General features: G+C 37.4%; 1 protein-coding gene across 1 annotated transcript in view; it reads left to right on the top strand.

Annotated features, from left to right (window-relative positions):
* The window catches only part of LOC106164185 (TNF receptor-associated factor 2-like), a 51,524-nt gene that overhangs the window by 19,218 nt on the left and 18,864 nt on the right, over positions 1-13,442 (top strand). The window contains exons 4-5 of the mRNA XM_087007602.1: positions 4,732-4,873; positions 10,059-10,119. Coding sequence (XP_086863728.1) covers positions 4,732-4,873; positions 10,059-10,119 — 203 coding nt within the window. The remainder of the gene's footprint in view (positions 1-4,731; positions 4,874-10,058; positions 10,120-13,442) is intronic.

Here is a 13,442-nt window from a genome sequence, read left to right as displayed (position 1 = left end):
GCTTCCTTTATCTCCTTTGGGAATTCGGCACCCTGATATCGGATGATATCCTCCACATTTAGTCCATCGGCTTCGAGGGGAATATTGTGCAAGGCCATACTGTCCGGGAACGATCTGGGGTCAAACCAGTTTTCTTCAATGTCAATAATAGCCATTTCTTCGCGTTCTGCCGGTAGTCGACTGAGGAAATCCGCGCATATGTTTTTCGTGCCTTTTATGTATTCAATCTTTGCATTATACTCTGCGAGTATCGCTGCCCATCTTTGTAAACGCGCATTTTGTATTTTGGACGAAAACAGTGCCTTCAGGGGTTTGTGATCAGTGTAAATTGTCACGTCCGATCCCCACAGATAGGGTCGCAATTTGTTCACGTTGTACATTACAGCATACGCTTCCTTCTCTATCGTAGAGTATCTTTGCTGGCTCGGAGATAGTTTGTGACTTACATATTGTACGACTCTATCTTGTCCCTTCTCATTTGTTTGGACCAGCACGCCCCCTATCGCGGAATTGCTTGCATCTGTATACAGTTTATACGGTTCGTTTATTCTGGGATGGGCCATAACTCTATTGGACATCAACAGATCTTTCAGTTTCTCAAAACTTCGTTGGTGTTCTTCCGTCCATTCAAACGGCACATTTTTGTTTGTCAACTTATACAATGGGGCTGCGATCCCTGCGAAGTCTGGGACAGTCCTCGCGTAATAGTTGCACATTCCTAAAAATGATCTCACATCTTTAACTCGCGTAGGCGTTGCCATTTCTTTGATGGGTCGCAACTTCTCCGGGTTGCTACGTATGCCGTCCTTGTTGATGATATATCCCAGCAGGTGCACTTCACTTTTTGCAAACTCGCATTTCTTGGGGTTAATTTTGAGGTTGGCCTTTCTGAAACGGTCAAACACTTGTTGTAAGTGCACGATGTGATCTTCCATGTTTTGCGAGAAAATCACGCAGTCATCGATGTAGCAATATACTGATTTGCCGATGAGTCCGTTCAATACGTGATCGATCAGTTTCTGATAGTGATTAGGTCCATTAGAAAGGCCGAAAGGCATAGTCTTGTACTCAAACAGACCGCGGTGGCAGATGAATGCAGTCTTATGCATGTCTGCTTCATCAAGTGCGCATTGATTGAACCCCTGTTTTAAATCAATCACACTGTAAACTGTGGCTCCACCGATGTTATCAAATATATCGTTGATTAACGGTAAAGGATATCTATCAACCTTCGTAATTTCATTCAGTTTACGGTAATCTACGCAAAACCTCATAGATCCATTTAGGTGATTATCTGATTTAGGTGTTAAAAGGACAGGTGAAGACCACTGACTTTGGCTTGGTCTGATGACGTCGTTGTCCAATAAGTTCTGAATTTCCTTCTCAATCCATTCTCTCTTGGCTAGCGGCGCACGATAAGCTCTCTGTTGGACCGGCCTGTTATCTCCCGTATCAATGATCATGGGCATCATATCGCATTTCCCTAGGGGGTGTTCAGTCGTGCTGAAGACGTCATGATATTCCTGTAGCAGTGTGTCAATTTTGTCGTGTCCCGATGATTGTGGTAGTTGAGTGATTTCCGAAACTGGGCCTGGTAGTCCGTAGTCCGTCAATGGCCATTCTTTATCAAAGAGAGTCATAGATTTTCTTACGCAGTCAATCTTCGCTTTGCCCTGCTTCAAAATGTCTATGCCTATGATCATTTCATGATCTATGTTCGCTACCACAATGACTTCAAAAATTCCAATGTTGTCTATTTTGATCTGTGCCCGGCCTTTCACGTCCAACTTCTCGCCTGACACACTGAAGATGTCCCTAGTTTTCTCTACCAAGACTGGCCTCCCCGTTGATTTGCAAATTTTCAAAAATACATCTAACCGCAGGCAACTGCAACTCGCCCCACTATCAATTAAACTGGCGATTTTCACACCACTAACTGATAATGACGCGCCTAATCGTTGATTCCTTTCCTTAGTTGCAGTCCCTGCGGAAGCTAGTTTAAATGCTGGTTGCTTCTTTTGTATGTGCGCAGCAGTCTGCACTCGGCTCGTTTGTGTCCCGGTTTATTGCAGTAAAAACAGACGACGGTCCCGTCCTCTAGCCATCCTGACTGATTCCGCGTAAACGGTCTCCCTTGTGCTTGGCGTGAATTGCTTAGGTTTTGTCGTGGGAAATTGTCTCTTCGTAATTCCCTCTGCTGCTGCGTGCGCGGTTGGGCATCAGGTGTGTTATAAACCTGCGTTTCAATTTTCGCGATGCGCGTCTGTATTCTTTCCTGTTCTTTTAGCGCTTTCTGAATAGTCGCTGACGTTTCCTGTAATTGGTGGATAAGTTTGCTCGCGTCTGTTTGTATAACGGAAATGTCCATTGGTTCTTCCACCCTATTGGCCGCTGTATTTTCAAACATTGCGTTCTGTGCAATGACGTTTGTCTGTGGCGGTGACGGATTTGGGTCGCTTATCATTTGCTTGAATAGTTCGCGTCCCGCATTTTCGTTTTCCGCCCACGCGATGGCTTGGTCCAGTGTAGTCGGCCGGCCGCGGACTATGAGGTTCTCCGCTACACTTTTGTCAAGCAGTCCTCTTGTGTAAATTCTAATGGCAAATCTTTCTGTGTCAGCAACCCTAGGAGACGGATACGCACGCGCAGAAGCCTCTCTAAATCTCCTATTGAACGCTATTAAGGTCTCATATGGCGACTGCCGCATCATTTCGAGGTCCGATTTCAAACGTTCCGATTCGTTTGCTGATAAGAATGTCTTTTCTATGTGCTCCTTAATACAGATCCACGAAACTAAATTTCTGTCCTCCTGTGCATTGAGAAAACGTTCTATTTCTCTCCTAAGCGACCCTCTTGAGGTTTTACAGACTAATTTTACTATGCCCCCGGTCACAGTTCTCACTGTCGGTTCCATAACATCTAGTTCAACCAAGTATTCTCGTACCTCTGATAAAACGGATCCAGCGCATTTGTTAATGCTGTCTGCCGCATCCTCCAGTATTTTAAGTTTCGCGTCTTGGATCTGTTTCCCCTGTAAGTCTCGTGCTATGATGGTAACGGCGTTTACCAACGCGTCCATCGCTCCTCGCTCTCCTCCTTGTCCCGTTATCTGCGGTGTCACGGGAGCTTGTGCCATGGCGACTTTTCCCGTTGTTCTCTTCACGAAGCGTATACCTAACGAGCTCGCCAATTTGTCGGGTACCGCCCGATCAGTTATGAACTTTACGTAATACCAGCCTATGCCGGTTGATCACGATAGCAGTTCAATACGTCCACGGTTCGATGTCTAATCATACGCATGTAAACACGCAAAGAGAACGAACTCAAGTCATGTAAGTTTTCTGTAACTATAACGAATATTTACTTCAGATATAGAGCATGTACTACAATCGTCGTGTCTCAAATGATTTCTAGCAAAAGCCCCCCTCACAGTAAGCAACCTAGCTTTTATAGAGGTTATACAGTCACCTGGTTAAATTACATTAAAGGTCACACCACGACCTGCTGGACAACAGTTAATTAAATTAGGGGTCACTCAACCACCTCCACATCCTCCTAGGAAGTGCCCAGTTCAACTGGCTTCAAAAACACAAAGGCAATGAAATTCAGAAATAAGATCATACCTGTACGGATATGGAAGTTTTCATAAATGTATTACAAACGTTAAGGGGTCCCTGACATGTTGAGACAAAGTTATCATCAGCTAATTTCTTAGCTAGCCCTCTTATATTTCGCATGCCAATTTTATGGTAATCACTCTGCGGATTACTTCTTGTATTTGTATTTGATCATGCCCGGATGTAGGGCGATTGTCAAGGGCAGAAACCACCAAATAATTTTCCATTGACGACTATACTAAGAAATGCCTGCAAAACTGCATAAACAAAATTAATGTGTGAAGCATTTCTCACCCCCATGGACAGCAGACAGACTGACATAACTCCCAATCGCAAAAAAAAAAAAAATGTACTGTCATCAGGCATCACTTGAACATGTGCACCCCTCTGTTTGTAAACAAACCACTGCACCACTCACAGTCAGTAGCCCCCTCCGCCAGAGGTCTCAAGACTGCACGGCATCTGTGCCTGGTCCTGAAATAAAAACTGGCAGTAGTTTACACCCTAGCCTGATAGTTGATACCAAAATTAACCCTAGCAACACACAAGAAATGCCAGGAAAATGGAAAAAAGCACTACTTTTCTCTCACTGAACTACATTCGTTATAACAGTCGGTGATTGGTTGATTTGTATTGTAACACACTTGATGCACACGCCCGAAAGGAGAGCCTAGCATCGTAAATAAAAAAAAATTAAATCTGTTCTATTAATTGATCAATTTTTTATTGTAAAAAATTATAATATTGAGGAGGAATGTTAGTTTTACACATTTTTCCTTTTAGTTCAAAATTAAACGCCCATTTCTTTCTTTTGTTTTAGGAAATCATTGCGCGCAATGGATTGAGGGCTATATGAAAAAATAAATCTTTAAAATCAATATTTCCAGCAAAATAGACAAAACAGAACTTCTCTTAACGTTAAGTTCCAATAAATGTTTGCTTATGTTAAGAAAAATCTAAGAATATTCATTTGTGAACCCCTTTTAGTATTGTGGTAAAATATACTATGTTCACCAGTACCTAATGTTGACGGTGATTTCGGGAAAGCTATTTATAGATTACTGTTAAGATGATAATCTTTGGAAATGTTTTGTATTTTTGCCTAAAATGAAAGGTTACAAAGTCAGCCTTAAGGATCCCCATGCCGAGTTACCGTCGCACCTGCTCTGTGTGAAGTGTAATCTTTTGCTGAGGAAGCCACGACAAACTGTCTGTGGACATCGTCTGTGCAGCGGATGTCTCCACGAACACGTCAGGTAACTTTTATAATAGAGGATGTTAACTTCAAGAAACGATTAAAGCAATAATAACTCTTCGTTTCGGCCAAAAAATGAATTTTCCTGGAGTAAACAACAATTTTCCCATACTTACCAATGGTTAATGAATCCATTTTTACATTCAAAGTTAGTCCCTGGTTTTTTTCCAAAAAGTTTGGTTTTTTGTTAAAATCTCTTAAGAGATTTTAACAAAGTATAGACATCAATGGAGGTCACGTGGTCTAAAGACAAGTTCAAATATCAGAATAAAAGCTATAACTGCTGTTTTTGTGGTAAAACATAATATATTATATTTCTATGAGTTATTCACAAGGTTTTTATTGTGAAATATAGGTCTCATACAAAGAGTTATTATGCCTTTAAACATTCATTTTTTATGTACAGACACAGATATGTGTCTGTACATATAACCGTCATCTGCGTCTGTCGTCGCCGTCGCCGTCGCCGTCGTCGCCGTGCACTTTTAACGATAACAGGATAAGTGGAAATCTGTTTTTTCTTTTGGTTTGTAACTTACAGAACTGATAAATATTCATAATACACAGGTCAACTTCGAAAATCAGCATGATGGGGTCATTTTTAGGGAATTTATGCTGTTTTTTCACTTTTTTCAGCATATATGCAGGACCGATAACACAATAAATGAAAAACCATTATACCTTTTGACTTGAAACTTACAGAACTGATGAATATTCATATTAAGCAGGTCAAGTTCAAAAATCAGCATGATGGGGTCATTTTTAGGGAATTAATGCTGTTTTTTCACTTTTTTTCAGCAAATATTCAACACTGATAACACAATTTAAGACAAGCAGATAGGCCAATTGTCACTATACTCACAGGAGTGGTCAATCTGACTAAGTTTGAAAATCAGCATAATCAGCCATTATTTTAGAAGTTATGCTGTTTTTTTCACATTTCCTCAAATTCAATTCTTGGGCATGTTAACAGTCTTATTATTTAACTAATAAGATACGTACAAGTGTTTGTTTGACATTTCCTGCATCTATAATAATACAACATTGTTAGTTGATTATGTAAAAATGATGGTAAACTTGGTATCGTGTATTGTGTAATAAAGTGTCAAAAATGGAAATAAACTCATATCATTGCAGTTTGTCAGATTCAATCATCCACTTTGTTCAGAATCTCAGAATGGAGGCAATTGGACATTTAACACTGTTCTGTTGATACTTTTCCCATCTCATCAATTTTCTTAGTTGATCATTTAAAAAAATCAGTAAATTGTTTATTTTGTTTTATGTTAAAAAAGTGTTAAAAATGGAAATAAACCCACTTCAGATCAGTGCCGTCTTGTTTACATTTAGGCATTTTCAAGGTGTGCCTTTGCAGTTCCATGGGCCTGAAGACCTTTGCTAGTCATGTTTTCTTAATGTCTATGTTATTATAATTTTTTATTAAAAATTGATGGTCATTATGCTGTTAAACATTATGTAATATTGTATCAAAATTTGAAGAAACCCCTTTTTTTGGGCACTGCTCCCATGATGACCATTTAAAAAAATGATGTCACTTTCCAGAGTTGGAAATAACTGCCCGTCCCAACGTCCTTGACGGTCTAATTTCATGAAGGACGGGTAAAAATAATTTGGAGACCGTCCTGTGGTTGGGCTGCACTTTGAAGTCGTCAGTAGATCTGAGCGTGAAACATCCCGCCTTTCTTGATTTTGATTTTCACACATTTACCTATATATGAGTGTTTACAATATAAATCACATGAGCATTCCGAATATGAGAAAATAGGTCAGAGATATGTCATTACATTGAGTACTTCCGACTTTTACCGCAGGGAAATTTCACTGCAATAAACCAATAAGTCACGTGAACATTCCAAATATGGGAATATAGGTCACTGATACGTCATTAAATGACTACTTCCGACTTTTGTCGCGGGAAGATTCACTGCAATAAGCCAATCAAATGCAAGGTAACATCGGTAATATGATAAAGAAGACAATTTGGCGAGTTAATGTAGCGTACATTCAGGATGTCCTAAATGTTGGCATCCTTTAACAAAGGGTCCATTTTTAAACCGGTTAAATTTGTCCTGAATGTTTTCGTTGACGAAAGCGGGCCGTAAACAGAACAGCACGTGTTGCAATATAAAATTTGACGGTTTTTGTTACATATCAGCCAACTAAACTCTGCTTTCCAACTTGGAACAATCGTTCGCTGCCTCTTATTCTGGTCGTAGTCTTTAGGGACCTCCGTCACTAGTCGCTTTTCATGAATTTTTTTCAGGAAGGCCAAGAAACTTTCGTGGTGTTTCTAAAGACGTAGAAGACAATGTACTCTACATTAGCTCGCCACATTGTCGTCTTTATCATATTACCGATGTTACCAAGCATTTGTAAACCATTTCAGTCAGGTAAAATATTGAGCCAGAATGGATAGTTTCAAAGAATTTACTGTATAAAAAGTAGGTTGCATATTTAAGGTTAACAAAGCTATATATTATTAAGAGTGTACAGTATCAGTATTGGTAAGAGTTCATGTTGTTTTAACTGTATTGCAAATGAAATACAAGGTGCATGTCATGTCGTGGGCCAAAATCAATGAGAATCAATCAAAATCAATGTATGGAGAGCGATGCTCAAATGTATTAGGTTTAGTTGATTTAGTTCTGTCACTGCATGCTGGTACAGCAGAGTGTGAACGTGGGTTTTCCCAGATGAAGGTGATCAAGAATCAATGGAGAAACATGTTGAAAGCATCATCTATGACTCGGCTAATGTTAATCCAGCTACATTCAAGCACAATTAAAAAATTTGACCCCAAACCATCAATAACTCAGTGATGCACTGATGGGGCAAGAAGAAGGCCAACTTTCATGGAAAGATGCAAGCCCAAATCTACTGTTGACCAATTTGAGGAGATAATTGTTGATGTGGAACAGGGTGAAATGGAGGGCACCAGCGTTCAGGTGTCAAGTGAGCAACCATCAAAATCTGTTGACTCGGACTACGAGTCAGATTTTTCAGACATGGAAGAGAGGGATGATAATGAATACAGTGAATCTGGTGGAGATGACTAAAGAAATTCATTTAGCAAAAATCTCATGAGTAAATGCAGGGGTTTTTCAATTAAATTTTGAAGAGTTAAAACAATTCAAACAGAATGACTTGATCTTTGGTCAAGTGAAGTTTTCATATACCAGGACAGGCACTGTGACTTGCAGTTGACATTCACCAATTTTATTCACCAAAAAGATACTGTTTTACTTGCAAGCTCTTACTGCTTACCATGCCAATGATTTGATAGTTCAGTTTTGAATTTTAATGCTCCTTTCATGAAAATTGCAGTGATGTAGATACTTCAGTTAAATTTAAATACTTGTTCTTCAGTACTGACTGTATTGACTATTGTGCATTTTATTTCAGTCAAACGGTTTTGCTATAATTTTGTTTTAATAGATATTAGGTAAGGTGCATATATATATATATATATATATATATATATACATATATATATATAATTTTTTTATTTTATTTTTTTGTTTATTTATTTATTTTTCATTTATTTATTTTTATTTTTATTTTATTTTTTATTTTTTATTTATTTTTTTTTTTTTTTCAATCTATGATGTATGGGTGGGGGGACGACCATAACTGAATTTAAAAATAAATTTGACTCTTTGGTATCAAGACAGCACTGGTATTATGACTTTTATCTATGAAGTTTGAAAGAAAACAACATTCAAAAATGTCTTGAATTATTAAATTTAGTCATACATGCACTGTATTATCACAGTTCTGTCGATTTTATGAGGACGGGCTGGTTTATGGTAGGACGGGTAACTTTCAAGAGTAACCTGTCCTGCTGTCTGGTTGAATGTTAGGGGGAGTTTCCAACCCTGCACTTTCTGTTCTCAAACTTAATGGAAAGAAACATGGAAGTAAAATACAGCTTCAGTAGGCAATGCAGTCTGTTTGGTAATTTTTTCTGACAGTTCAACAGTTTTTTGTGAAAATTTAATTTTTCACATATTGGCATTAGACATATTGACTTAGAACCTCCACGGGCTTGAAGATCCATGCTAGTCACATTTTCTGAAAATCCATGATACATTTCTTTTATTATTAAAAATTGATGGTCATTATATGCTGTTAAGCATTATGTAATGTTGCATCAAAATAGAGGAAACACAATTTTTGTTGCTGCTGCCATGATGACCATTATGGGAAAACCGTGTTTCTTATTACTGTCAAACTTTCAAAAAAGAAACACAGGACTAAAATGCAGCTCGAGTTGGAAAAGCAGTCTAATTGGCTTCTTTTTCTGGAAGTTATACATTTTAGTGAAATATTCATTATTATCATTGGCATATTCATTGTGGGACTTGGAGCTCCCTTGGACATGAAGCCAAATGGTAATCAAATTTTCTACATGTCCATGTTATTTATAGTCAATAATCAAAAATTGGTGATAATTTTTCTGTAATTTATTATGTAATGTTATATCAAAATTGACAAAAATCTTTTTGCACTGCTACTACAAACATTATGAAAAGAAAACTGTGGGACTTATTATTATTTTTAACTTTGAAGTATGATTTTTAGGATTGGCATGCAGTTCAAATTAGAAAGCCAGCTCAATTTGGTTATCATTTATTATTGAATTTATGCAATTTTGTGTGAAATTTTCATTTTTCTCATTCTGGCATTTTCAAAGTGTAAACTTGAACTCCCATCGGCCTGAAGCCTTATGCTTGTTACACATTTTACTTACATTGGTATTACCTGTTGAGCATAATTAAAATCTGATGTTGAATTTGCAGTTAAGCATAATTTACTCTTGCATCAGAATTGACAGTAGCCTATGTTGTGCATGTTATTTTCTGCTTTTTGTCTGTACATGTGACAGCTTTGCTGCCTTGTTTTACAATGAGACCCACCTTTGCAATACATTTAGGGTTACAGCTATGTATTCAATTTTTAGATAGATCATTGATTAATTCATGAACTTATATTTTCATACAGAGTAATTAAGTGAAATTAATTCAATCAGCGTCAAATATGTTTTTACAAATTATAAACAGATTGTGGAATTGATATTGTAGCAATTCTTTCAAGATAGTGGAGTAAGCTCTCTGTATGAAATACTTTGATAGATCAGTTCTAATACACTTTATTTATTCCTGCAGTGGTGGCCCGCAGAAGTGTGTTGTACAGGATTGTCCAGACATAATTCCTTCTGAAGACCAGGTATGTGAATACAAAAGATTTCAGCTTTTGAAATACACTGGTAACAGGCGTATTTTTTTTTTTTTTTTACAAACTACCATGTGAGAAGGTGCATGGTCAGACCCATAGCCGGGGGGGGGGGGGGGGGGGGGGCTTTTTGGGGCTCGAAAGAAACATTCTGTTTGCTGGGAAAAGGTCCATTCTGTGTAAAATTCCATCTAGGTACAAGACGGTTTCATTTTTACTGTAAAAGGTCCATTTTTTTTTCAGAAAAAGAAACCCCCTTTTGAAATTGCTGGCTACAGGCCTGATAGTACAAGTAATAAGAGGAGACATCACTACAAAGTCCATGAGCAAAAAATCACTGCCTTAGAACCTTTTTTTTTTTTTTTTCAGTTTGATACGTAGGTTTTTAACATTGAAAATAGGAAGGCCTTCTGTCTGTTACACCTGATTTGCTCTGTGAATATCAGCTTTGTAAACATTTAAGTAAATTTAAAGGCTTAATCCTTTCTTCAAATAAATTAATTTTTTTTTTAATCAATCAATCAATCAATCAATCAATCCAGGATGGACTATCGTCCATGATGGAAGAACCCCTCCCTGATGTGTCTCCCCAGGTAGCGGTCATTGGCCTGATAGTCTGGATGACTGGTGCTATATTTTGGCCAAATTGCTCAAAATGTGGAAAAAGCATAAAACTTGGCACAAATGTTCTTTGGTCTATGCTGATCATTTTCAAGGGCAGTGCCCAAAGTTTCAAAGCGTTGCTTAGCAACCCTTGCTATGGAAGTGAATTTCCTTAGTAACAAGCTAATTAGACCTTTCTTGTCCAGTTTAAATGGTTTAGAAATGCTAATAACTGTTTCTTGGCATCAGAACTATCACTGGACTATTTTAAGGCAATTAAAACCCAAATTAACCTTAGCCACGATTGCTAGGCAGCATATTACCCTAGCAACAAGCATTTAAAGTTGCGTTAGTCTATTAAGTAAGGCAAATCTATAATACTAGCTAAGAACTACACTTTTGAGCAAGATGTTCATACTATTAATCTGGACAGTAAGTTGAAACAATTGTGTGATGTTTACACACACCTGATCAAAAACATTGCCAGTGCAGATACTTAAGGCAGCATGTTCAAAGTTAGCAAACAGCCATTTCCATGCTTTTATCACCTTACGACTCTTTATAAAACTTTGCAATAGTTAAGACGTTTAATTCTCCCTTGTATGTGCTATATACAGTGCATTTTGCCCTTGCGCATTGTCAGCCTCTACATCTGCACCTACATGCACACTGGTGCAACCCTGGGCAGGTCAATAGCTTCTGGCAAATGTGTCCACAAGGGTCCACTGTTCCACACAAGTCCAACCAGAGTGAGCACATGGTATCTGATGTCATGGCAACGTAGTGCTGATTCAGATATGTTCATCTCGCAAGAATACTCTTATATTGTTGTAGAGCAGCCTTGGTGGAAGTAAGATATGGCATCTAACAGCCTTTGGGTGTGAACAGAAACTTTTGAACTTCATTGATTAACAAAAAGAATTAAAATAGAACCATGCAGGTGTATTTAAGTTACTTGGTAGAGAATAGAAACTGACAAAATGCAATATGAAAAAAACTTTTTAGAAAAAATTTGAACAATATGAAAAATATCTTGGAAATCTGGTCTCTGAGAAACCTTTCAATAATAGGAAGTCAACAGTGGTTAAACCTTTAGTATTTCTCATCTTAAGTAGTGCATGTATAAACTCTCCTACCAGCCCCCCCCTCCCTCAATACTTAAAAATATGCATATCATATTTAACTTTATCAGGAATGGGAAAAGATACAAAATAAAATGAGCAAGGAAGGCGTCTGATTACAAAAATGGATGGTAAAAGGTACCGCAAATAAAAATTTTACCAAGGCCCTAAACTTTACATGGCTTAAAAAACTTCTTTATGAAGAAAATAAGAGTAAGTGGAGAGTGTTTTTCTGGCGAAATGTCAGGAATCGGTAGTAACAAAAGGTGGATTAAATATACTAAAAGCAACTTCTTATCCCTTTTGGCAAAGATTATTGGTTCTTTGAGTGAAATTCAGGAAAATTTCAATTTAACCCCAGATGAAATCCTATCACAACCATTATGTCAAAACTCAAAAATTGAAAGAAACTGAAAAACTATTTTCCATAAAAGATGGTGTAAAAGTGTTTTTTTTTTTTTTTTACATCAATGATATTATAAATGACATTTGAAATCCCCTCTGTCTAGAGGAACTCAACAAAAAATCAACCTTAACACTAACTTTCTGGGCTAATTCAGCATCCAAAAGAGCTTACCATCTGAATGGCTATCTCTTCCCATGGAAGGAAATTACTCAAAGCATTCCAAGAAATAATTGACTCAATTAAACAAGTTACCAAACCATCCAGATATTTTTTTGCAAAAAATCCTCCAAAGCCATGTAATATTACCAGATAAAGGTGTGGGTGAATGGCAGACATATTTAAAAAAAAAACCTTGAGTACTGATAATTGGGAACTAACATTTAAGAAACAGATCACAAGAATATGAAGTTGCTCCAATTCAGAATAAATCATAGAATATTCAATACTTATGCTTATCTTATGAATTTGAGAATTTTGCAATACTGCTAGAGAAAATATTCTGTACGTTTTTTGAGATTGTCCACATGTAAAAAATGTTTGGATGTGCATAATTTGCCCCGCTAAAGATAATTTAGGTGTGGTCATTGATAGATCTCCGGAGATATTTGTATATGGGTTTGTGCAAGCATACACTATTTATGTACCTATCTTAATAATTAAGCAACATGTTAGTATATGCAGTGATCATTTTACCTCTGCGTCCCGCGTCCCTGACGCACATTTTTTACCGTAGACGCAGAGTTTTATAGCATATGCGTCCCCATGGACGCAAAGATTTTTAATTGTGTGAGATTCCTAAATAACCTGTCCATATGCATCGCTGATCCGCATAAAATACTAGTCGTTAAAGTAGGTTAATCATGTTCGTTTTCCCGTTGTTGTATTGAATAAGTTTAAGTTTATTTCACTGTAACATATGCATCCACTTGTGTGGATGAAAATGACAATATGAATACAATTTTTGTGAATATGTTATTAAACAATCACAATGAGTAAGGATATTTACTTATTTACTATTTAAAAAGTTTCTATTACTACTATTACTCAATTACCGATGAGTGCAGCACTGTCTTGTAGATCCCTCCTAGCAAAAGCGGAGGAGAGAAACTGAGCTAGTGCAATAAGAGTTTCTTTTTCTTGACATTTCATAATTATAGTAAATTTTTCATCCATTGTTTTTAGGCCAA

Source organism: Lingula anatina, chromosome 3, assembly GCF_051362555.1.
Source record: "Lingula anatina isolate TDL-2025a chromosome 3, LinAna3.0, whole genome shotgun sequence".
Taxonomy (NCBI): Eukaryota; Metazoa; Brachiopoda; class Lingulata; order Lingulida; family Lingulidae; genus Lingula; species Lingula anatina.
This window is presented reverse-complemented; position numbering and strand designations above follow the sequence as displayed.